Genomic DNA, 27,226 nt, shown 5'->3' with positions numbered 1-27,226 from the left:
TTGGCCACTCATGTACACAAATTATAGTGATGACTAAATAAGATACTTAATTTCCAATACAAATGTTATATATAGATGAGTTTTTTCCCCAGAATGCTGTAAGGGAATATCAAATTACCAAAAATATGAGTTATGAGATTAAATTTCTGATGTTTGATAGTGGAAGCTAGGGAACATAAAAATTTCACAATTGAGTGATTAAGCGTGGGCATTTCTTCTGCAATATATGGATATTTACTCAATTTTCTTGAGTCATTATAACAACCGACCTCCAATGAAATCATAGAAAAATTGCATTATGCTTCGATCTCCCATTTTCACTTTTTTGACAAAGTACTTATCCAGTTATTATTAAGGAGGAATATGCTACACCAGAAATTTGATATGGATGAAAAGTGGAGGATATGTACAACAATATTTTGAAATTTCAAATTTACTTTATTAAGTCAAAAATGCAGTTTTAGTAGAAAGTAATCTGAAATAAACTTTAAAACCCCTGCTGGATTTGAACCCGCGATCTACAGTTCATCAGTCAAGGCAATAACCTACTGGAATTTTCAGCTAGGCAATGCTTTTTGAAATGCATGGATATAAATATTGGTGATATATATGTTTTCATTCATGGTTTTAAAGGAAGTCAGCCACAATGATGATGTGGAGTACCTCGATCCTTAAATGCAAAGTCTGTTATTTCTGTATATGCAAAAATTTATTTTATTGGCTGCATAGGGTGGTTACTTAAAATTGTAATGATAGTAGTGGATGGTAGGTTGAACTAATGAACTGAACTCGTGTACTAAGTGAGTATAATGAAGGATAATACTTGCCCACCCAGTGACCAACACCCATGATGGAATCGGAGAGACAAAATAATGTTTCCTGAGTATTCTGTATTGGCCCGGACATAATTTTATGTATATAAGACATCATCCTATTATCAATCTGTCTTGTGACTATTTGTGTTGTGACTGTTTGTGTATATTATAGTGACTGTGTAAGTGACTATTTGCAGAATGTGTTGTGACTATTTACAGAATATGTTGTGACTATTTACTCAATGTGTTGTGACTATTTACAGAATGTGTTGTGACTATTTACTGAATGTGTTGTGACTATATACAGAATGTGTTGTGACTATTTACTCAATGTGTTGTGACTATTCGCTGAATGTGTTGTGACTATTTACTGAATGTGTTGTGACTATTTGCTGAATGTGTTGTGACTATTTACTGAATGTGTTGTGACTATTCGCTGAATGTGTTGTGACTATTTACAGAATGTGTTGTGACTATTTACAGAATGTATAATGACCATTTGCTGAATGTGTTGTGACTAGATGCTGAATGCCTTTTCTGGTGTTTTGTAGCTGGACAGTGCAGATGAACAGGCAGCACAGGTGCGACGAGAGCTGGACAGACGACTGCAGCTTACAGAACAAATGTCACGGGTAACTCCATCATTATACAGTGACACTGCTTGTATGTTGTGCAACATATTCCTACTTGATGTTGGGATTTAAGGGGGTAACTGCCTGTAGGTCTGATTAGTTTTGTAGGGGGAGAATAATTTTGTTTAAATTTTGTTATATACAGTCTACTCCGGATATAATGAACTTCAGGAGACTGACCTGAATTTTTCATTATATGCAAAGTTCAATATAACCAATGCTGAACTACACATATATTGCTACGGGGGATTTATTTCAACTTCAATATAACAGATAGTTCAATATATAACCGACTTCAATATAAGTGGAGTGACAGGGCAGTACATGTATATGTAACAAAATTTATTCATGTGTATGGGGATTCATGTTTTTGAAATAAAGTGTATGTAATATTCATAATTCAAATGTGATAAATACAGTATGTACTTAATTTTATGGGGGTTAAATTTTTGAATTGACAAAGATTTTCCCCATACAAACATTGCATGTTTTCAATAACTCCAAAGATCAAGAGATATTGTTAGAAAATGCTAAACAAGATTGAAAGGTTTTGAGATTTCAACAACATGTTGATAGACACCAAGTTCTCTTAATTTGACAAAGAAAAATTCTATTGCATTATCTTAATGTGAATTAATCACATTCGTGTACATTTCTATTAAAGCTGAATAATTTGCCTTCTGAATGCTCAATCTCAAAAGAACTTTAGAATTTCCATTCTCCTAGAAAATTTTGTAGTAGAAAACTCTGTCCATGACTTTTGTAGATGAGGAAACACCCCAAGTTTGTGGTGAAGGAGATGGAGAGTATGTACATGGATGAGCTGAAGTCGGCCATCAACCTTCTGATGGCTAATCTGGAGAGTTTACCCGTGTCAAAGGGAAGCAACGACTCAACTATGTCACGTCTCCAGAAACTCAAACGATACAATAGGTGGGTGTGGCGTCAATTCTGTATTCCAAATGATACAATAGGTGGGTTTGTCATGACCTCTATATACCCAATCATACAATAGGTGGGCGTGTCATGACCTCTACGTATTTGAAATAATACAATAGGTGGGTGTGTCATGACCTCTATATACCCAATAATACAATAGGTGGGCGTGTCATGACCTCTATATAACCAATGATACAATAGGTGAGCGTGTCATGACCTCTATATACCAAATGATACAATAGGTGGGCGTGTCCACAGGCACTTAAATCGCTTGGGGGCCTAATTGCTATATATAAGAGTACTCCTATATATAGTAATTAGGCCCCCAAACGATATAACTGCCTGTGGGTGTGTCATGACCTGTATAGATACCAAATGATACAATAGATGGGCGTGTCATGGCTTCAATATTCCAAGTAATACAATGTTCCAAATAATGCTGTTATTGAAGTTATTATTTTGTCTCCAGACTCATTCATTATAAACACTGTAATTACTAGCGAAGGGTTTTAATATCTAACAACTGGTGGACATGTTATCCCAAAGACAGTAACAGCTGGGCATGGCAGTGAATGATATAATGAATTCGTAAAATGTCTTCCTAACTCAGATAGAAATTGTAAAGATGAACAAATTGCACAAATAAAAGCAGGTCTGGAAAATATCAAAGATATTTTACACACACTATAGGGGTGTAATTATCAACAGGTATAACCTATGTCATGTCAGTTTTAAGACAGAATAATAGTGAATCCCATTATCTAACAAATGATTTTCTATGGTAAACTTTAGTGTAGGAGATGCACACTTTGAAACGTGTTAATCGGGTTTAAAGGGCAAAGATATTTCTTGTTTCCCTAGAGTGATTAATAACCTCATATACCCTTCAAGATATGTCTCTGATGTTTACTTCTTAATCTGTCAGGTATATTCTCAAGCAACAAGTTTAGCAGTAAATAATTTCTTTTGTCACATATATAAACACACCAAAGTATATATACATAACATCAATTAAAATGTTTTAACTTCACACATGTGCATATATATACTAAAAATTCACTAAATTGGGGTCAGATACTTTGATTTGGCATAAAGGATTGACATTGTGTGAAAATGTCAACATTGACTTGATCAAAACTCAAAATGCAACTGTGAGGTCTTTGAATCTGTGAGACACAAACTTAGATCCAAAATCTTTATTGTTATAAGTGGGGACCTGTCCTCAGAAGTACTCCTGGGTTATACAGCTGGGACCAACTCATAAATCAAGTGGTAGAACAGGTGAAACTTATCATAAAACACTGGGATCTTTTAGAGAAATAATTATGTTGGCTAGGCAGGCGAGCACAACATATTAGTTTCAGCATGGAAGCTGAAATGTTATGTAACTTGGGCATCAAATATGTATGACATTGCAGGAACTGAATTATAAAATCTCAAGTTCAGGGATAGAATTTGTTTCTGTCATTAATTTATCAAATTTTCTTTGAATTGGCAATGGGCTTGAATACGACATATTCACCATTTACATGTGATATAATTAACAATGTTAATCTGCATTCCCACCTAGTAGTATCATAAAATGGAGTAGAATTCTAATCTGGTACACAAGATTAATCATTACAAGGAGACGGGACTATGCCCATGAGATTTACTGTATGTGAGGATGCTAAGAGAAATGACCTTTTTAAATGAGCAGCATTGGTTTTGGAGTGGGTGCTATTTAATAACCTTGATTTGATGGCATTCAAAGACAGAAATACTCAATGCAGTCCAGATATATAATCCGGATAGTCTCTGTAAATCTATACATAATGAGATTGATCACTGTTCATTATCTTCACCTTTTCATCTTGTTAATGATCTGATGTTGTGATATAAAAATCCTTAATGTGCATTTAGCCGATTAATTAACAAAAATAGCATTAATGATTCCTGTTATAGATGATGTTAAGTGACTGATTTAGTCGTTTACAGACATTTGAACCTCTTGATGCCACATTATCTGTGTTGCCTATTTTGGTTGTAAGTCGACATTTTTTTTCTGGTTTGGTTTCACTCCTCTCTGATTTATCTCACAAATTCTGCAGAATCCACAATCCACACCAATTAAACAATCAGAACTACTGTGTTGTTAGGCATCCTATGCTTTGCTTACTTATTCCTTAGACACACAGGAGCACTTATTTGACTGGAAATTTGTCGTGATTTCATTGAAATTTTGTGCATTTCACGGTTATTCTGTGAAGTGTTCATAACATATGAGTGAAGCAGCAGTATTTGTAAAAATGATGTAGGTGTGATTCAGGGTTAAAAAAACTCATTAAAATATGCGTTTTACGCATGTCGTACATGTTATACCTATATATTACTAATTTCACATATTGCAAAATGGTTAAATGGGGAGATAACTTTTTAAAGTACTATTATAATTTGCATTCCAATACGCAAGATCAAAAATATCCATATCCGGTGTACATATAGTTTCATTTTTTTACTTTTTACATTTCAAATCTTGACTGAGACCTGGATGTATGACAAGAATTTGGACCAATTTTTGTAAAATGCTGTCATACAATATTGAGATCATGCATTGTATGTGGTTTTAGCACTGGATGTAATCATTGATCACGGTTTCACTGCAACAGAGAGGAAGATACATAAATGTTCCAAAAATGAAAAACTTGAATAAAAACTTTCCCATTATCATCTTTCAAGGAACCGTCCAAAGAGGAGAAAGCCAAATTTAGTACATGCATTTATGAATACAATTTTGATCCCAATGATACATAATATTTTAGGAGTATTTTGAAATTCCTTTGTTTTGTTTCATGTTTGAATTAATTTGCATGTATATCAACCATGTACATTCTTTGTGGAACATACTGGTTTTGTGAAATTGGTAAAATATGGAGTTAACTTAGAGAAGTGCTAATGTTATAATCTGCATGGAACAGCAATCTAATTAAAATTAGATCCTTTGATCCGCTCATCTACTTTCGCTATATACACATAACTTATATGTGTCGCTATAGTAGATGAGCGGATTACACATAACCTATGTATTGCGATAGTAGATGAGCGGATCAAAGGATCCAATTTTATTTAGATTGCTTGGAACAGATAAATTAAATTTGAAATAAGGAGATAACTCATGCATGTACTATAAAGCAATATTGCAAAAAGTTAAAATGAGGCGATATTTCATGAAATACTGAATGACTACACATGACCGACAATGACTCACAACCTTCAGAAATTTTTTTGATAAGATATGCAGTTTCAAGATTGTTTTCAGACCTGGGTGTTCACATGCACGAGTGAATATGAAATTAATTCGCAAAACGGAGACAGAAACAAAATTCATTAAATCGTAGAAATTGATCTACACAAACATAAAGGATGCCATAATTTGATGTTAATGAAACAACGGCTCCCTATACACATTGGTAATTGGAGAATATTCTGTAGACTTTGTGTGGAAGTGATAGAGGGGAATGAAGACAATATACTAAGGCATATTAAGGCAAATTAAAGAAGGGGGATCTGAAGGGATAAAAGATATAGTTTCCTTCTCTTTATTACGCTGTATTATATTTTTCTTGGATGGGTAGAACATGTGGTGTTAAAAGCTCTAGATGAGCTAGTCTCAGCTTGTGGACTACTTTCGGAACTGTTGAAAACTCCATTCTAGATAATGTATTGCATGCCCATTCACATTTCTTTATTTCAGTTGTGATATTTTTGTCCCCTGCTTTAGTGAGGGTGTGGATATATCAATTTGGGTGGATTAGTTTTTCATGTGTTATTTCGTATGCTATTTGAGTATTAACAGTAAAACTTCACACAAAAAAGGCTATAAGATGATCACTAAGGTTTTTAAGGTTAAAATTCAAGGTCAGTAGGTCACGTAAATCATCATATAGATTTTGGATATCTTGAGAATCATTTGAGAATTATTTAATAAGTTTAATTACAACACAAGTTTAAGTGAGATGTTTAATGATACACATAGATTGTGAATCCAGATTATAAAAATTTGAGTGGTTTACTTTTTGGTATCGATCCAAGGTGTCTATTTTGCTGCTAAATATATTTTTGTCATGACTGAGTGACAATTAGTTGAGGCTTTTTGTCTCCTTTTTATGTTAGATCTGCCAAAATAAAAGATTCTTATTAAATAAGTCACATTACATAAAAGGAAAAACAACAAATCCTAAGTGGTCAAGATAAAATGCTACTTTTAGAAAAAAATTGTTTAGCACAAATTATAAGAAAATCATTGTACGATTTCTATAGGATTAAGAGTTCACATTTCATTATCCCCTCGCAATTCATTGTGAGAGGGTATGTTATAATGGGGTCATTCATGTGTGGTAATGTGTGGGTGTAACACTGAAGACACTTTACAGGCCACATTTTTTGCTCGATTGATTGTAACTTTGTTATCAAGAAAAGAAGAACTCTATTGATTTTGGAGTCAAAGGTCAAGGTCACTTCAGGACTTCATAAACAATGCTTGTAGACTCTGCAGGCCACATATTTTGCCTCATTGATTTCATACTTCGCTTGTAGCTTTGTTGTCAAGAGAGGAAGAAATCTTTTGATTTTGGGGTCAGAAGTGTCTTTAAGGGCAAGGTGACCAATTTATATATTTTAGATTTGTAGTTTTGAATCCTACAGTTAAGGTTGACTGCTGAGATCACCACATAGAAAGAAATGATTTCCATTTTATTAAAACGATGGCCTTTTTAATGTGTATGAAAACAAACTCCTTTCTACCAACGGGCAATTCAAATAGCAGGGGACATAAATGCACTGAATTTACTTGTATACATGTAGTAATATGATATAGATAAATATATCAAACTATATCTGTGAGTAGATATGTACCTTGTCTTACATCAGTCTGATTCTTTCAGTTTTCTTTGTTGCTTTTATACCTTGCCTATATACTAAATGAATACTATACATCCTTTTATTAACGATTTTCTCTGATTAAGTCACTTTTGATTTTTAGGTCACCTGACTTACTCAGGTGACCTATATTGCTATCTGTTTTTGTCCGTCGTGCATTGCCGTTCATCATATTTTAAAAATTTTAAGTTCTTTTCATGAAGGGCTGAACCAATTCAACTAATTTTGGTTTATAACATCTTTGGGTCAAGAAGAACAAACTTTGTGAATTTCATGGACCCTGCTTCCCTGGAGCCTGAGGGTTGTGACCAATACCATCGGAATTAATGCAACTTCAAAATGGGTTCAGGGTTCATGCCCTAGGATGGTGCTAAGTTGGTCGAATATATGGATCTTAACTTCTGGACATCAAGGAAGCAAAATGTTTGCATGATTATAATGGGCATTGAGCCCTCTACGAAAACTGAAATTCATGCCCCAGGGTTTTGATACCAGAGTGGTGCTCGATTTGCTATATACAACTATGTAATGAAAATACAATAGAAAATTTTCTTTACTGCTGGAAATCAAACAGACAAACTGTATGTATAATTGTAATGACCAATGAGTTCAGGTCACAGGCTAGGGAATATTTGATCATATGTTGAAATGGAATATATTTTAGAAAATTTTCACTCCTACATTTCAAGCAGATGACTGTTTGCATGCATGATTACCTTTGAGCAATTATTGCTCTTTGAAAATTGTAAAAATTCTTTTGCCATTTTAGAACTTGGATAGAAAATCACAGTTTGCTTTGATATCATCAAACTTGTACTCACCTTATAAGCATGATTTCAAATTATCAAATGTGTGTGATAGTTGTTCAAATATATAGGTCTATCATCTAAATAATACAGAGTATAGAAAAGGAGAAATGTAAAAAGCAGACAAGTAACACAATTATTTAAGACCCCAAAAATGTGTATACTCAGGTGATCGTTAAGACCCTTCATGGGCCTCTTTTTGATTATAAATTCTTTTTTCCTGTCTAACTTTCTGTTACATGAAAGGCACTTGATACGAAGTAAAAAAAAAAATTGGAGGCTTGGGTTGATGTGTATATTTTTTGACTTAGTTTGGTTGTAATATGAGTACAAACTTTTCTAAAAGATAAGGGACTTGTGAATTTTCTTTGATGTTCAAATGTTTAAATATTACCCCTCCCTACGTAACTCTATATGAATTTTCCTCCGAGTCGCTGTTCTGAACTTGATTGAGAAATCATGGAAATAAAGTTACATTCCATATGGTACAGTACATTTTACATATAAAACATAGATCATCTTTGAAAAAGGTTTGTTTGTAGCAAGTGTCGTTAACACAATATAACTAATATTCTCTCTGAACTTCATTATATTCTATATGATTTACAAAAACTTGTATTCAGTGTTTTATTCAAGATTTTCATTAACGTTTATTTTATTCTTTGTTTGACTATGTTTTAATTCTTGCTGGATACAATTTAAAATCTTTTATAATTATTAACTCTTCTCACAAGTTTTAGATGCTGCAAAAAACATTAATTACTGGTGTATATACAGGTGTAATTATGAACAGATTTTGTATGAATGTTACAGGACACAGCACTCCTCCTTGTCTAAGATGGATATAAATGATGAAACAGATTCTGGGCTTTCAAAGCTAGATGTTGTATTATCCTTCACTTTAGAGGTCAGATTTTTTTTATCTTAGGGAATGTCTACAAAAGTTTATTTATTTGTTTTCCTTAATGAAATGATTGAAAAAAAGTTTTCTCAGTATATTAAATGCTAAATTTTGCTTTAAATTGATTGTAAGTAATTTTGAGGGACAATTTAATAGAATTTACTTATAATGTCATTTAATTAACAATGGGTTTTACATTCACAAAATGTGATACATTGTGACAATAGAAAATAAATATATCACCATTTTAACCCAAATTTGAAAAGTATATCTATGCATAACAATATTTCTTTATTAGATTTTAGAGTATTTTTTTTTCAGGTTCATGTTGTTGAGGTGAAGGGACTGAAATCCCTGGCCAACAACAAGATTGTTTACTGTACAATGGAAGTTGAAGGAGGAGAAAAATTACAAACAGACCAGGCAGAGGCCTCTAAGCCAAGGTCAGTATTAAAATAAGTAGTCAGTGATTGGTTAGAACATTGGTCAAAGGTTCATCCGCGGCCATTGTTAAAATAATTAGTCAGTGATTGGTTAGTACAGGTGTCAAAGGTTCATCCACGGCCAGTGTTAAAATAATTAGTCAGTGATTGGTTAGTACAGGTGTCAAAGGTTCATCCACGGCCAGTAACACAGTGTAGTGTAAAGGATAGATAATCTAACACAGTGTAGTGTAAAGGATAGATAATCTAACACAGTGTAGTGTAAAGGATAGATAATCTAACACAGTGTAGTGTAAAGGATAGATAATCTAACACAGTCACAGTGTAGTGTAAAGGATAGATAATCTAACACAGTGTAGTGTAGGATAGATAATCTAACACAGTGTAGTGTAAAGTATAGATAATCTAACACAGTGTAGTGTAAAGGATAGATAATCTAACACAGTGTAGTGTAGGATAGATAATCTAACACAGTGTAGTGTAGGATAGATAATCTAACACAGTGTAGTGTAAAGGATAGATAATCTAACACAGTGTAGTGTAGGATAGATAATCTAACACAGTGTAGTGTAAAGGATAGATAATCTAACACAGTGTAGTGTAAAGGATAGATAATCTAACACAGTGTAGTGTAGGATAGATAATCTAACACAGTGTAGTGTAAAGTATAGATAATCTAACACAGTGTAGTGTAAAGTATAGATAATCTAACACAGTCACAGTGTAGTGTAAAGGATAGATAATCTAACACAGTGTAGTGTAAAGTATAGATAATCTAACACAGTGTAGTGTAAAGGATAGATAATCTAACACAGTGTAGTGTAAAGTATAGATAATCTAACACAGTGTAGTGTAAAGTATAGATAATCTAACACAGTATAGTGTAAAGTATAGATAATCTAACACAGTGTAGTGTAAAGTATAGATAATCTAACACAGTCACAGTGTAGTATAAAGGATAGATAATCTAACACAGTGTAGTGACAAGGGTAGATAATCTAACACAGTGTAGTGTAAAGGGTAAATAATCTAACAAAGTGTAGTGTAAAGGATAGATAATCTAACACAGTGTAGTGTAAAGGATAGATAATCTAACACAGTGTAGTGTAAAGTATAGATAATCTAACACAGTGTAGTGTAAAGTATAGATAATCTAACACAGTGTAGTGTAAAGGATAGATAATCTAACACAGTGTAGTGTAAAGTATAGATAATCTATCACAGTGTAGTGTAAAGGATAGATAATCTAACACAGTGTAGTGTAAAGTATAGATAATCTAACACAGTGTAGTGTAAAGGATAGATAATCTAACACAGTGTAGTGTAAAGGATAGATAATCTAACACAGTGTAGTGTAAAGTATAGATAATATAACACAGTGTAGTGTAAAGGATAGATAATCTAACACAGTGTAGTGTAAAGGGTAGATAATCTAACACAGTGTAGTGTAAAGTATAGATAATCTAACACAGTGTAGTGACAAGGGTAGATAATCTAACACAGTGTAGTGTAAAGGATAGATAATCTAACACAGTGTAGTGTAAAGGGTAAATAATCTAACACAGTGTAGTGACAAGGGTAGATAATCTAACACAGTGTAGTGTAAAGGATAGATAATCTAACACAGTGTAGTGTAAAGGGTAGATAATCTAACACAGTGTAGTGTAAAGTATAGATAATCTAACACAGTGTAGTGTAAAGGATAATCTAACACAGTGTAGTGTAAAGGATAGATAATCTAACACAGTGTAGTGTAAAGGGTAGATAATCTAACACAGTGTAGTGTAAAGGATAGATAATCTAACACAGTGTAGTGTAAAGTATAGATAATCTAACACAGTGTAGTGTAAAGGGTAGATAATCTAACACAGTGTAGTGTAAAGGATAGATAATCTAACATAGTGTAGTGTAAAGGGTAGATAATCTAACACAGTGTAGTGTAAAGGATAGATAATCTAACACAGTGTAGTGTAAAGGGTAGATAATATAACACAGTGTAGTGTAAAGGATAGATAATCTAACACAGTGTAGTGTAAAGGGTAGATAATCTAACACAGTGTAGTGTAAAGTATAGATAATCTAACACAGTGTAGTGTAAAGGATAGATAATCTAACACAGTGTAGTGTAAAGGGTAAATAATCTAACACAGTGTAGTGTAAAGGGTAGATAATCTAACACAGTGTAGTGTAAAGGATAGATAATCTAACACAGTGTAGTGTAAAGTATAGATAATCTAACACAGTGTAGTGTAAAGGATAGATAATCTAACACAGTATAGTGTAAAGTATAGATAATCTAACACAGTGTAGTGTAAAGGGTAGATAATCTAACACAGTGTAGTGAATGTAAATTAGGGGCAAGAGACACACTCTGGAGAGGGGCCTACTGATAATGAACAAAAATCAGAGGGCAGTTAATTATCGACATGGTTTGAGTACACCAGAAGTCAGTCATATGGATGACTTAAGCGGATATGCTGTAAATGGAGATATTCAGAGATGTTTTAAAGCAATGAACATATGAGAAACACTTTTCAGTGAGGCTAAATTGTTAATATTTGACATGTATTTTTAGACTAATACCGCGCGGTCAACCAAATGAATTTAGCACTGCATTCTCATGTGTTAGTGATATTCTTTATTTCTTTAAGTTTATACTTTTGGATGCAGACCCTATTGAATACCACATGGTATCCACTCGTGAGAATCTTCCGTAATTCTAACTTCAAGGTGTTGGTCTCCGATTTTTTACTTTGTTTGTAATACCAGAAAAGATGAATTTGTTTGAAAGGTTTCAAACTGAAATGTTTCTTATTTTGTAGTGCTGAAAGATTAGAGTTAAAGAAGATGATAATGGTAGTTGACGGATCAAAACGTAATGTTTTGTGTATTTGATGTGAAAATTCTCTGTTGTTTATGGTTATGTATGTCTGTTACAGCTGGGACACTCAGGGAGACTTTACCACCACACACCCACTTCCTGTGGTCAAGGTCAAACTCTACACAGAAAGTTCAGGCATGCTCAGTCTGGAGGACAAGGAGCTTGGGAAGGTCAGGGTTATTTTATCACTGAACACTGATACAATACACATGTTGCTGATCTGGACATTTTAGAATATTACTCTGATAAAAATGAAATTATGTTGGTATCTCTGAAGAGATTTATGTTGTAGTCCGAACTTGTTCTCATCCTTAGTGTATCCTCACTGTGTGTTCAAACAAAGAAGTGTCATTTTGTTGTCTCATTATTGGGGATATGACACTATTTGATAGACATCTTTGTTGTCTCATTATTGGGGATATGACACTATGATAAACATCATTGACTTGTAGGTGGTGATTCCAGTAACTGCCAACAGCAGCCGCCAGCCCGAGTGGTACCGTATGCACACCACCAAAAACTGTCCGGATGACCTCAAGATCAAGATCGCAGTCAGAATGGACAAGCCACAAAACATGAAGCATTGTGGGTAAGGAAGCCACTAAACATAAAGCTTTTGGGTAAGGAAATCACAAAACATAAAGCATTGTGGGTAAGGAAATCACAAAACATTAAGCATTGTGGGTAAGGAAATCACAAAACACATTGTGTGTAAGGAAATCACAAAACATGAAGCATTGTGGGTAAGGCATTCTATGTATACTGCAGCACATTGATTTTAACTTAGCAAGAAACCATCAATGTTCTAATGGTTAATAAAGTTATGACTATTCAAGATTTTTTATAGTATGTGAATACTTAATTTAATGAAATCACCACTCAACGTCAATTTGTGAGAATGTGAAATATAAAATAATGTGTGCTGTATCCTGTTTGACTTCATTCTATATCAGGATTACAGTGATGAATGACTTAGAGGAAGAATTTTGATTTCACGAAAGAGGTCTCATGCAAATTAGTGCGAATATTACGGCAGCTCACTACTTGTACGTTCTATGACACTACGTCACAAGATGTTGATCCAAATGTTTTTGTGAAATACTTGTAGGGGGTGTATTTTCTTCTCAGACTTCAAAAGAATTTCAGTGCAAATATCTTCCATATTTCAAAATCTTATTAAGAACTTTTTTATTCCTAATGATTTCTGTGTATTTCATTAGGATATCTTGTTATGGAAATAAGGTTTATGAAAAGAAAATTGTTTGATACCTAGCGATGAACAGATTAACTTTTATATAGTAACTGGTATAAGACTTCTTAAGCTTGCATCACATTAAACTTTGAAACAATGCAGTAACAGTTTCCTGGATGGTGTTAATTTTGTTTGCGAGGGTTTTTGTTTTATTTCTGTAGGTATTTATATGGCATCGGCAAGAAAGTATGGAAGAAGTACAAGAAAAGATACTTTGTGTTGGTACAGGTGAGTGTAATGGGTTGTCACTTTTCTGTACTCTATTTCCCCACTTTGTCTAATTCCCTCCTCTATTTCCCCTTTTAAAATTTTTCTTTTTCCTCTTTGTCTATTTCCCCCACCCTATCTCCCCACTTTGTCTATTTCCCCCACCCTGTCTCCCCACTTTGTCTATTTCCCCCACCCTGTCTCCCCACTTTGTCTATTTCCCCCACCCTATTTCCCCCACTGTCTCCCCACTTTGTCATTTCACCCACTCTGTCTCACCTTCTTGTCTTTTTATGCCCCCGAGATCAAAGATCGGAGGGCATATTGTTTTTGTCCTTTCTGTCATTCTGTCTGAAACTTTAACTTGCTAATAACTTTTGAACAATAAGTGACAGAGCTTTGATATTTCACATGAGTATTCCTTGTAACAAGACCTTTCCGTGGGTACCAACATTTTTGACCCCGTGACCTTGGAGTTTGACCTACTTTTTGAAAACTTTAACCTTGCTAATAACTTTTGTACAGTAAGTGATAGAGCTTTGATATTTCACATGAGTATTCCTTGTGACAAGACCTTTCCGTGAGTACCAACATTTTTGACCCCTTGACCTTGGAGTTTGACCTACTTTTTGAAAACTTTAACCTTGCTAATAACTTTTGTACAGTAAGTGATAGAGCTTTGATATTTCACATGAGTATTCCTTGTGACAAGACCTTTCCGTGGGTACCAACATTTTTTACCCCGTGACCTTGACGTTTGACCTACTTTTTGAAAACTTTAACCTTGCAAATACCTTTTGCACAGTAAGTGATAGAGCTTTGATATTTCACATGAGTATTCCCTGTGACAAGACCTTTCCGTGGGTACCAACATTTTTGACCCTTGACCTTGACATTTGACCTACTTTAATTTTTTTTTACATTGGTCATAACTTCTAAATGGTAAACAGGGCTTGAAGCTAACTTTTTATGTCACCAGTCCAGCCGGACTGATGGGGTATAATTTTAACCAGTCCGCAGAAAAAATTACCAGTCCAACAGAGTTATTTCCAGAAATAATCAAATACATTTTGTTGATATCATTAAAATGAAATTTAACTCATTATGCCTTAGACAATATTGTAACACTTAAATGTGGAATTTATATTTACGAATCAGATTCGTCCGGTTGATTAAACAGATCGAAGCATGCCAAATGTGTATGAAATTTCATATTAAGTATATTTTCCAAAATGATGCTTTAGAAAATTAACCAGTCCCATCAGACTGACTAAAACAAATGTCAGTCAGTCCGCCAGACTTTTAGCCAGTCACAGACTGACGGACATATGTTAATTTCGAGCCCTGGTAAATATTAGAGCTTTCATATTGTACATAAGCATTTCTTTTGACAAGATCTTTCTACTGGTACCAAGATATTTGCCCTTGTGACCTTGGCCATCTTCGGAATTGGCCATTATCGGGGGCATTTGTGTTTCACAAACACATCTTGTTCCATATGCTATCCATTTGACAATGCAATCTTCTCTATAAACTCTTTTCTTGGCCAGTCATTAAGTGTTTATATTTTGATCAAGCTTTATCTGATTAAGCAATGCAGATTGTTAGGTTTTTGAATACCTGGTACATGCTAATCTAAGCTGGATGACATCCATAATTATTGTTTAAAAGAGAAAAAAAAAATGGTTTTAATAGCATTCTAAGAAATGGTGCCAGTCTTATTCTAAAGGTATGTGTGCCATATTGATTGAATATTTTGAAAGAAATGAAATCATGTATTTTTTATCAAACAATTTAAATTATACACTGTAGGCAAATTATACAATTTAAATTAGCTCAATCGGATTAAAAAGTAATCAAGCTAATTTCTAATTTATTTTTTATCCTGGCAGTATAACAAACGCCCCATTTCAAAATATTCCTGATTGCATGATGTCACAAGCTGAATTAATTAAGTAAACAGTTATGGTGACGTGAAAGCGTGGATGGCCTGCAGGCTGTTGATGGAGCACAGCTTCAGTGATGAAAGACAGTTAGACAGGGAATAGGGAGAACCAGTTTAAATAATGGACCCGCGATGAGGAATTAACATCATAAAATCACTTTTAATACGACTGAATATGGTAAACGAAATCCTCATCATACATGATGTTTTTCATTCCTGCTCCATCAATCCTTCATAAATATGCATTAGGTAATCACTGTTTTGGCCTTGCATTGAACAGACCAGAACTTTGTCAATACTAATCAATAATTTGTCTAAATTATCAGATATTATTTGATATAGTTTATGTTGCTGACAAAAGTTTGGTCTGGTTTTCAACATTGAAAAAATACTGTTCAATACGGCACATATACCTTTTAACATGGACACATATATATATGATGAGATTCTGTGATTTAAATGTTCATGTATATATGATGAAATGTTGTGGTTTAAACAGGTACATATATATGATGAAATGTTGTGGTTTAAACAGGTACATATATATGATGAAATGTTGTGGTTTAAACGTGTACGTATATATGATGAAATGTTGTGGTTTAAACATGTACATTTACGTTTACTCTTTAATCCTGTGATAAAATGCATTAGAGAGTTTTGAAGTATATTTGCTTATAAATGCAAAGATTGAATCACTATAAATCTGTCAGGCGTATGGACACTGTCGAGCATGTCGTCTTCTTCTCAACCCACAGGAACTGGGGATTTTGTAATAATAATAGTAGGGGTCTATACCATACTACTTACTAATATTCTCATTACCCCTTACTAAGGGGTGGTATGGTATAGACCCCTACTATTATTATTAGAGACAAAATTACCAGTTTCTGTACTTCACCACATGTGTGCAAAAGGAAAACAAAGCTTTGTTGTCCATTCCCGTCTCAGACAACACAAGTACACCTCATTTGATGTCAGATAAGTTGATCTTACCTCTAATGTAGTTGATATCACCAAACAAACACAAGAAATTAATCCAAGTGCGGGATTTTTCTACAATTCTTCTTTCAGTAATTGTACCTTCAATATCTTGAAGTGACATGGCCGACTAGCACTTACAGGGAACTATACCTACTCTGTTTTCAATTAGATAAATTTGCAAAGATATGAACTGTTTAAACCCAGTTCAGATTGTACAATTTTGTCAAGAAGTTGATGTTTGTGATATTTTATTGAAAATCTATTCAAGATTTGGACTATTATATTTTTTCAGCATTGCACACTCTTTTCTTTTACGTTATGACATCACACTTTTGCTTTCCATGGCTGTTCTGTTAATCGCTGCTTACCCAATGAATTAGGGGTGAGATTTAAGATATAAATGAAAAATGCACACGTTAAAAAAGGTTTCAAAAATGTAAATATAACTAATGGATTATTATTTTGTGAAAGATGTAGTCTCATAATTGCAACGGTGTGTGCAAACAAATTTTCATAACGCGCGATTAAACTTACGTTATTCAATTTGTATGCACACACCGTTGCAGTTATGAAACTACATCTTTCAAAAAATAATTAATCACTGCTTAAACACATGTATATATATGATGTGATGCTGGGGTTTAAACATGTACATCTACATGAAGAGATGGTTGACTGGAATTTCTCGCTGTATCAGGTTTCCCAGTACACGTTTGCCATGTGTAGCTATAGAGAGAAAAAACCCGACCCTACAGAGATGATGCAGTTAGACGGGTTTACTGTCGACTACTGTGAACAGATTCCAGGTGAGGAGCGGATCAATTACACCCACGATAATTTAGTGCACGAGATATACAAGACATTATACCATTGGAATAAATATTTACTAAAAATAGAATTGAAAAAAAAAATTGTGAATTTCAGATGCTGAAGTATTCGGAGGGAAGCATTTCTTTAACTGTGTGAAGGAGGGTGACAACGTGACGTTTGCCACTGACGACGAGAACGAACGCACGCTGTGGGTACAGGCTATTTATAGAGCCACAGGACAAACACACAAACCAGTGCCCCCTGTTGTACAGACCAATAAAATATCTAATACTCAAATCTCACGTATGCAAGGAGGCAAGTTTCCAATAAATTCATGTAATGGTGAAAATGTTGAAGCCTGAGACACAGGATTTACATGTAAATCTAGGGTGATTTTTGCCTTCGTAATGAAAATATCAGATGATCTTGACATGAGTGTTTACATAACGTGAGCTTAAAAATGAAAAAAAAACCAGTTTATTTTTATTCATGATAATTTTATTCATGATGATTTTATTCACAAATAGTTAAAGGGATTCGGCAGCAGGCCTAGCCTATTTTAGCCCTCTCCCAAAAGCAGTTTATTCAGTTGAAAGTCAGAGAAGTTTATGTGTAGCTGACAAGAGAGATCTTTTGTTTTTACTGAAGATGCTGACAGAGCCAGAAAACATGGTCTGGATGAGTTTGTCCAGGCTAATCCTGTCATGTTTGACCACCATGATCTGTTTGCCATGCTTCAAACCCTGACGCTGGACTACCGACTCAACGATGCCTACACATGTCTTGTAAGGGCCCAGAATACTGGCGGAACTCTCCGTTAAGTTTGGATTATCATTTGACATTGGCCATTCATATATGAATTTTGATAGAAACTGAATTTTGAAAGCTAAGGACAATTTTTTTTTTATTAAAGAAAAATACTTTAACCCTTTTTGTGATTGAACTGTCCATTGAAGACTTGTTGCATGCTACCCAGGGGACCATTAAAGCCCATGAGCTTCTTGTCTTGTGGATGTTTGGAAAAGAAAAGTCACTTTTCAACTGTTCATATAAATTTATGGATCAAAATGTGTGCAGAAACCATGTTTTTCAAGTTTAATGGGCATTTGAGTTCTTCACGTATCTAGATTCATCCATGAAATTGTTGTGGTAGTAATTGGTAGTAAAATTATTATGAAAGATGTTCACCCATGATGGATGAAAATACAAGGATAAGCAGATGTGATTTTAATGAAATAATTTTTTTTCAATTTCAGTGCCCTTGAAAATACCTAACATTTTGAATTGTGGTTGCTTTGCAGGGTTGGTTTAGTCCAGGACAAGTGTTTGTTTTGGACGAGTACTGTGCACGGTATGGAGTTCGAGGCTGTCACAGACACCTGTGTTACCTGAACGACTTGTTAGAGCGAGCCGAGTCCGGAATCATGATAGACCCCACTCTCATTCACTACAGCTTTGCCTTCTGTGCTTCACATGTTCACGGAAACAGGTGAGGTGGACCAGTCTAAGTTTACCCAGAATTCCCTGACTGGAATTCGGTTTTAGGATGATGTGTGTGTTTGTGTTGTGTCAATCCCCCCCCCCCCTTTCATGATTTTATCATATCTTCATAGGAATTTTGTTTCATATGCACGTGAAATGCTAAACACTTAGTGAACGCGAGATATTAGATGATGTGTATTATAGTGATCCAAATAGATAGTACATTATTTAAACTATGGCAAATTTTGATATATATATATATATATATATATATACATGCAGCATTTTGATTTATTGATAAAACTTGTATTTACATGTAGTTGTATTGAAATTTCATATCGGTAAATGTGCAAGCATGCATATTGCAGATGTTAATTTTCCTTTTTTAATGCTTTATTTAGTAATATTTTTTCAAGCTCCTTTTTGAATTATTTGCACTGTACTGTGACAGTTGAGCTTCAGTTGTTAGTGTGTTTGGATGGTAGATTTTAGGTGTACATGTAGCTAGATGTGTTTTGTTAATTTGCTTGATTTTCCCTTTATTTTATTAGTTGTACATGTTTTATTGTTGTGTGCTTTAGTTTTGAGGCCAAAATTAAGCTAAAGCGTGGAAAGAGGTAAGAACACACAAAATAACCGAATTATTGGCTTTGGGAAATCTTCTCTCTATATCGTGATGTTGATTCTTAAGCTCCTGCATTGTGACCAATCCGGCATCACTTGTTGATACAATAAAGTGAAAAAGTGTAAGATAACTGTGCACATGAAAGGTGAAGATAACGAACAGTGATCAATCTCATAACTCCTATAAAGGAGAAGATAACAAACAGTGATCAATCTCATAACTCCTATAAAGGTGAAGATAATGAACAGTGATCAATCTCACAACTCCTATAAAGGTGAAAATAACGAACAGTGATCAATCTCCTAACTCCTATAAAGGTGAAGATAACAAACAGTGATCAATCTCTTAACTCCTATAAAGGTGAAGATAACGAACAGCGATCAATCTCCCAACTCCTATAAGCAATATAAAATTAGAGAGTTAGGCAACATTTGCACTTGTCTCGATCTAAAATTTTAAAAAGACTGCAGTATCAGAGATTGTGTGAAATGTAACCTGATTATTATTTGGTTGAGAGATATCTATTATCATTTTCCTCAGATGATTTGAATTCTCCCCAGGTAAATATAAAATAATGATAAATAAATAAGAAAATAAAAGCTATCAGATATACTTACCTGATGTGACTATCATTCAGTGGTAAATCCATTACATATTTTTACTTTAAGACTTTGTTTACAAATAACTGTTTTCAAGCATAACAGTCAAGGGCATTAACTCTCATGTAACACAAAATCATCTATAGTGCCAATATTAGTGATCAGTTTGAACTCTACGTAACTAACGAAAATCTCAAGATTTTGAATGTCCCAGAGGAAGTCCATTATGGATGCTGATCTTTCAGGGACTCGTACAATTCAGGCGGGATTAAAAGCATGTACGATGATATTTGATCTATAAATTCTATACTGACCTATCAGCAGGTCAACATCAAAATCTCCACATATTTAGCAAGTCAACATTAGATTATAAACATATTACAATATAGAGGGTCAACTTCAAATTCTACCAAAAACTTTGATATTGATCTTCGACGATCACCAATATTGGTATTATAGATTGATTTTGATTTATGCAAGAGTTAATGCCCTTGAATATTATGCTTGCATGTAAACAGTGGATGGATTGTGAACAAATCTAGCTTACCTGAAGAAACGTTTTGATAAACTTTATAGTAATTAGTTATAAATGTTAAATCATCTAAATTATGAAATGATTTGGTGATTTATTGTTCTTGTGTAATAGTTACTCGTGTGGGGCGCCATGTAACGTGTATCAAGGTCTTCAGTATTCTTCTGAAACAAATGTTATACATGTATCAGTTCTAAAACTGAAATTTAACCTTATGTAGGTTTCTGAATATCAGTGAAAGGTTTTAGCTGCAGAACTGTAGCTCTCTGAAAAAATGTTGGGATGGATCAGAGATCTCTGATCCATCCCAATATTTTTTTCAGAGAGCTACAGTTCTGCAGCTAAATTGGTTTGAATGAAACAGCTAGACCTTCACTTCTGCTGCTAGTACAGTTATATTTTTAGTGACTGTTTTGACTAATGTGCACCCTAAAATGTGCTCATGAAACTGTCATTTACTGCTTCTATTTTTTGCCCCGAAATCTACAACTGTCATAGTAAAATTTCACTTGTCTTTAATGAAAGATGAGATTTGCATTAACTTAGATTCGTAACTACAATTAGAATATTCAAATATTCATCGACGATATAGTGTGTTTACACAGGTAACCTGCACACCTGGGCTGGGTGTCAGATTATCACTCGTAGGCAAGGTTGTTTAACTTAAATGAATGTTCCTAAACCCTGCAATATTAAAGCTTCTAATGTTCATGACAGTTTCAACTCATTCATTTCAATCTTGTATCCGTGTATTTATTCACGATCGATAAATATCTATGGAGTAAGTCCATGTTGATCCAAATTAATTGTAGTATGAAGTTTCACCCGATTTCAATATTGTGCATATATTGAAGTAATAAATCACCAAAGCAGGAAGTCCTTTCCTCTCTAGTTTTTATTTACGTGTAGAACATCCATTCTAACTTCAAAGACATTCATGTACTTGATTATAAGTAAATAAATTTTATTTAGAGCCGGCACTGTATACAATACAAACCAACAACATAATTAAGCTCTGCCCTTAAAAACCGACGAACAGACTCGAACACCTAGACAACATGAACTGTATACAATACAAACCAACAACATAAGCTCTGCCCTTAAAAACCGACGAACAGACTCTAACACCTAGACAACATGAACTGTATCATAGGGGTCAGTGTTCCTTTCTGTAGAACTTCGATTTGCTGACTGTATGTATAAAACTGCAGGAAACACTGTAAATTTGAACACTTCTTCACTTCTAGTATTCTAACTTGTATGCCTTTACATTTCATTATATTCAGTAAGTTGGCATTGGTAAGGTTTAGAATAAAACAAATTCCCCACGTGAGGCCTTCAAGTTGAATTTCTTTGTTCCCCTATAGGAAAATGCCTTCACTCATAAATCGTATTGATGTCTCTGTCAAGAAAATATTTCTTATTGCAGAAATTTTGTTCTGGAATTTTCATTTGATATACTTTTACCTAAATCCATGTAAAATTTGCTGTATCTGAAGACAGATGTCCCCGTAACATAGTGGTTAACACACTCGTTTCTCATTTCTGCAACCTGAGTTCAGTTTTCAAAATTGCCAGTGGTTGTATATGTGAGAGGGTATTGCAGGTGCTTGCTTGAACAGCTCTGGATTGTCAGGTTTTCACACACCAATGTCCTGTTTTTCATTGAACCGAGAAGAAGCATTAATGCATGTTGAAGAACATTTGTTTATCAATGTAATAAATGGTTTTTAAACTTTTTAAAAGGCTATTATTTTACAATTTTTGTGCCCCTCCCCCCCAAAAATATTTATTTATAAATTGTTGTCAGAATGGTGGATCACAAAGGAGACACATGATATTTTAATCTAGGTCGGATAAAAATGATAATAAGATGATCAAAATGTCCAACATCTTCAGCTCTTACATTGCTACCATGCTCTTTTGTACGTTAAATCATTCATCACGATATGGAAAGCGAAATACAGTTAGCTTACTACTAATTCATGAATGCATGAGGATAATTAACCATTGCATGACATTGTATAAAATTGGCTGCTGGTCTGTAGCGCGAGCACTCCATCTCAAGTTTTACGACAGGAGAGCTACAGACCTACAGTTAGTATAACGTAGATTAGGATGCATCATGTCTTATAAGGTCATGTTCATGTATTTCAGTGTTTTAAGCATGTTCAAGATAATGGCATTATAATTATAATGCTTAAAGGCAGATTCTGCATTGTGTAGTGTATTTATAGATATCATGTTTCATTTAAAGCTATGAGTGCATTACAGGATAATTGTGTAAGGGGAACAATTTTGTAGATGAGATACAAATTACACTCAAACCTCGTTATCTCGAACTCAAGGGGACCGAGAAAAAACTTGTATTTAAGATATTGAGGGTAAAATACTTAAAGAATAAGTGGTTGTGACTTTTGAATAACTTGGACATATCCATGGTATTCGAGATATCGGTGTTCAAGATACCGAAGTTCAGCAGTATATTGTGTAGTATAAAGGTAAACATGTATATTGTGTAGTATAAAGGTAAACATGTTTGATAGCAGGCTGGATCTGCATCACAGCATGTTTATTCAAAGAAGACAAATTTTTCAGATGAACAGAAAGTTAATAAAAACTATGAAATGTACACAAAATATAGATACAGTCATTCTCTGTCACATACTGACAGATGTTGTTTACATTTTCATATTGCAGTTTGTTGAAGCATGAAATACATGCTTCACTCTCAGATTTAAATGCATTGATATTTAATGCTACTTTAGTTTGCTAGATCTGAAGATCATAATTGAAAACAAAAATGATATTTAAAGTGTCACTAAATATCTACTCATTGTAGACCTGATGGCATTGGAACAGTGTTGCTGAAAGAAAAATTGCAGTTTGATGAAATCAAGGAGCGACTTAGGATTTTACTAGAGAACCAAATCACACACTTTAGGTACTACTTTTCTATTCAACTAATAGGATATACCATCTTTTTATTTTCACTGTATTAAGGTGCTTAAATCACAGAAACTGAGTTGTAAATAGGGTATGCTGCATAGTGTATGTATAATGTATTTAAAATTCAATTTCCCAACATTTGATTGGATGTCATTTTATTGCAATCTCATTGGCTGTGTCTTATTTTCCACACTCCTTGCTGGGAACTCATTGGTTGTTGTCTCTATTTTAGATACTGCTTCCCATTTGGGAGACCAGAAGGTGCACTAAAGGCCACGCTGTCACTCCTAGAGAGGGTAAATAAATTCATTGTGCAGAGGTCTGAGGAAAATACAAATCACAATTCTGTACATTTGTATTTTAGACCTTAATAATGATGCAGAGCTGGATTAGCTTTCAATATCGTCCCGATGTTTGTTTTTCAGAATACAAAGTATCAAGGAAACTTGTGATCAATGTCTTTGTTCATCGTTGTCCATTTTGTGCCATATTTTCAACTTCTTTTCAGATGCTACTGGAAATTTTTGCTAAATTAGAATTAGGGCCAAAACTTTAAAATATTATGCAATTTCTAAAGCTTTTTCAGCCAAACATTTAGCATACAAACTGTTTGCATAGTCATGACTTTTGTGTTCATAGTCATAATGATCATTAAGATTGCTACCAAAAATGTGAAATTCATGTTTTCTGGGATGAAGCCTCATTGCAGGGTTACGTGTGTCATATGTATACTGAAAATGAAGTAAGTTTTGAAAATTCTTTACATCTGAACATCTAGCAGAGAGAATGGGGGTACTGCAGTTATCATAGGTATGAAAGCCTCTACCAGATTTTGTGCAACTTTTGAGCCCTATTTCACGAGTTTAGTCCACAAGGCAGCAGTCTGTCTGTCCATCTGTCTATCTGTTTGTTCATCTTCTGTCTCTTCCATCACATGCCATATTTGGATGATACTTTGCAATGGAGAAACATTAGGTCATGCTTGATCACAAAGGTTGCTTTAGACCCGACAATGTATAACCATGATTAAAACTTAGATCTGTAAGTCAGCTGGATACATTTAACTTAGATCTGTAAGTCAGCTGGATATGTTTAACCTACAGCTAGGCCATCTGGGATTTCTCAAAAAATCTCAAACTTAAGTTTGAGTTTTCTTTTATTTGAGCAAAATCTCAGACTTCAGTCCAGGTTTTGACTTAAAAGTTTCTTTCGAGAAATCCAGACCTGGAGAAAATGAAAGTAGACAGTAAAAACCTAGATTTGCCTGCATGTTCCCTACTTTGTATTGGAGAGACATCAGAAGTTCATACTTTGTATTGGAGAGACATCAGAAGTGCATACTTTGTATTGGAGAGACATCAGAAGCGTGTACTTTGTATTGGAGAGACATCAGAAGTTCATACTTTGTATTGGAGAGACATCAGAAGCGTGTACTTTGTATTGGAGAGACATCAGAAGTTCATACTTTGTATTGGAGAGACATCAGAAGCGTGTACTTTGTATTGGAGAGACATCAGAAGCGCGTACTTTAGACAAGGATTGCATTTGATCACACGTAAATCAAGGTCTTTTAACAAAGGTCAAGATAAGTAAAATCAAAAAGTTAGAAATATTTTCCTTCATCATTACTTTGTGATTGAGAGATATTGGAAGTTACTTAATTAGCACAAAGATTGCTTTGACCAGATGATGTGATATGTTTCTTACCCAATGGCAAGGTGGCTAGTAAAAGTTTGATAGAAATATACTTTTCACAAATTGTAAGTTTGTAATGGAGAGATGTTAGAAGGTCATTTTTGGCACACAGATTGCTTATGGTTAGAAAATATATCACGATCTGAACTAAAGGTTATTTGGTCAAGGTTACTATTTGTCAAGGTCATATGGTTTTTAGTGGTAATAATAAATCATTTGGTGTCACAATTACCACATAAAAACCCACTACACAACACTTGTTTCTTGACTGTGGTACCATCAATATGCAAACCAGCACTTATATTTCAGATTTCTCATTGTGTCAATACTCTGGTGATCATTACAGCTCACGTCAGCCTAAATTTTCATTGATAAATGTAATGCACTTGAAATTTATATACAATTGTGTCCCCAACCAATTAGTAAGAAGTAATGGAAGGCGTTTCAGTATCAATATTGCTCTCTTGTAAATTTCAGGTGTTAATGAAAGACATCGTAACCCCAGTACCACCCGAAGAAGTCAGGAATGTTATAAAGAAATGTCTGGAAAATGCAGCTCTTGTTAATTACACTCGCATTTCGGAATACGCCAAGATTGAAGGTAATGTCCTTCTGAGAAATATCAATATGTATTCTTTTTTTCAAATAAAGCAAAAAGTTTTAAATTAAATGTCTGATTATCTTCATATGCAAGCTTTGTCTATACCTGCAATAAATATTTTTTGTAATCATCGATGCTATTTTTTATGCTTAGGAAGGAAAGGTGAAAGAAGTTGCTTCAATTTGATTTTCTACCTAATTTTTTTTTTTAATTCTATATAATTTATCAGTTTGGGTAGTTGGTTGATAAACTTTGATATTATGTAAACTCACAAGCATGACTTTTTTGGCATAATTTTGTATGTTTTCTTTAATGGTGTTCATTTGAACTGACAGTGTTGCAGATTTACAATTCATTTGACAATATTGGACACATTCAAGTAGAATGCACGTTATCAAGATTTTTTTTTTGTAATTTATCTTAACTTTTAGACTAGATTAGAGTGGGTTGCACATGCATACATGCTTCTTATATATATGATTAATCTAATTGTTATTGTTCAATTGTGAAATAAATGTAGGGTCTTCAGGACACTCGATACAAAAGAAGAAAAACAGGGATATGTGGGTTGATATATTAATGTTCAATTTAACCCCCCCCCCCCCCTCCAATATAACCCTATACATATTTCCCTACTGTGTTTTTTTTTACTTATATTAATTTAGAAATTTTGGAAATGACATATTAATTAAGCCACACAGTAAATTGTATTCATCTTACTTATAAAAACATAAATTTTATTTTCAGTTTCATCATTTAAAAAAAGAAGTTTGTAATGAGTGTAAATCGACAGATAGTTTGTTATGGATTAATTTTCTGATTAACAGTTTAAGTTTATTACATCCAAAACCAAAACTTCTTATTGAAGGAACAGCAACCTTGTGATGTGTTATTTTGGAAAGTTTGACTATACATCTATTTACTATACAACTTTAGCACAGCATATGAATATTTTGAGTCAAGTCTACAAAATATTCCATAATGCTAGTGCCTGTATAAACTGGTGCATTGAAGTTGTGTTCTATTGGTCACAAAAAATTGTTGCTGCAAATATTTTTTGATGGTGCTACATGTACCATGGTTTTTGATTGGCTGAGACAAAATTTACTTCTCCAAAATCACTGCATGCCAAGTTGATAACCACCATTGTTTTTAAATGTAACCTTTTTTTCTCCAGAACTGCTGCAAAGTTTTCTCTTGTGAATTTTTTATGT

The 27,226-nt window shown here is 33.9% G+C and overlaps 1 protein-coding gene across 11 annotated transcripts in view; it reads left to right on the top strand.

The window, feature by feature from the left end:
* The window catches only part of LOC125657166 (calcium-dependent secretion activator 1-like), a 66,209-nt gene that overhangs the window by 20,593 nt on the left and 18,390 nt on the right, over window positions 1-27,226 (top strand). For 8 of the 11 annotated variants that reach the window (XR_008797274.1, XM_048887818.2, XM_056145280.1 and 5 more), the window contains exons 2-16: window positions 1,367-1,447; window positions 2,214-2,380; window positions 8,923-9,016; window positions 9,332-9,453; window positions 12,393-12,504; window positions 12,787-12,923; window positions 13,748-13,814; window positions 17,417-17,525; window positions 17,644-17,844; window positions 18,178-18,314; window positions 18,831-19,018; window positions 19,593-19,628; window positions 23,610-23,711; window positions 23,949-24,012; window positions 25,889-26,012. Coding sequence is in view for 10 of the 11 variants with exons in the window: in XM_048887818.2 (XP_048743775.2) it covers window positions 1,367-1,447; window positions 2,214-2,380; window positions 8,923-9,016; window positions 9,332-9,453; window positions 12,393-12,504; window positions 12,787-12,923; window positions 13,748-13,814; window positions 17,417-17,525; window positions 17,644-17,844; window positions 18,178-18,314; window positions 18,831-19,018; window positions 19,593-19,628; window positions 23,610-23,711; window positions 23,949-24,012; window positions 25,889-26,012 (1,741 nt within the window). In the remaining variant the exon portion in view is untranslated. The remainder of the gene's footprint in view (window positions 1-1,366; window positions 1,448-2,213; window positions 2,381-8,922; window positions 9,017-9,331; window positions 9,454-12,392; window positions 12,505-12,786; window positions 12,924-13,747; window positions 13,815-17,416; window positions 17,526-17,643; window positions 17,845-18,177; window positions 18,315-18,830; window positions 19,019-19,592; window positions 19,629-23,609; window positions 23,712-23,948; window positions 24,013-25,888; window positions 26,013-27,226) is intronic. The other 3 variants (XM_056145282.1, XM_056145281.1, XM_056145287.1) reach the window with 1 other exon arrangement.

The sequence above is a fragment of the Ostrea edulis genome, chromosome 7 (assembly GCF_947568905.1).
Source record: "Ostrea edulis chromosome 7, xbOstEdul1.1, whole genome shotgun sequence".
Lineage (NCBI taxonomy): Eukaryota > Metazoa > Mollusca > Bivalvia > Ostreida > Ostreidae > Ostrea > Ostrea edulis.
This window is presented reverse-complemented; position numbering and strand designations above follow the sequence as displayed.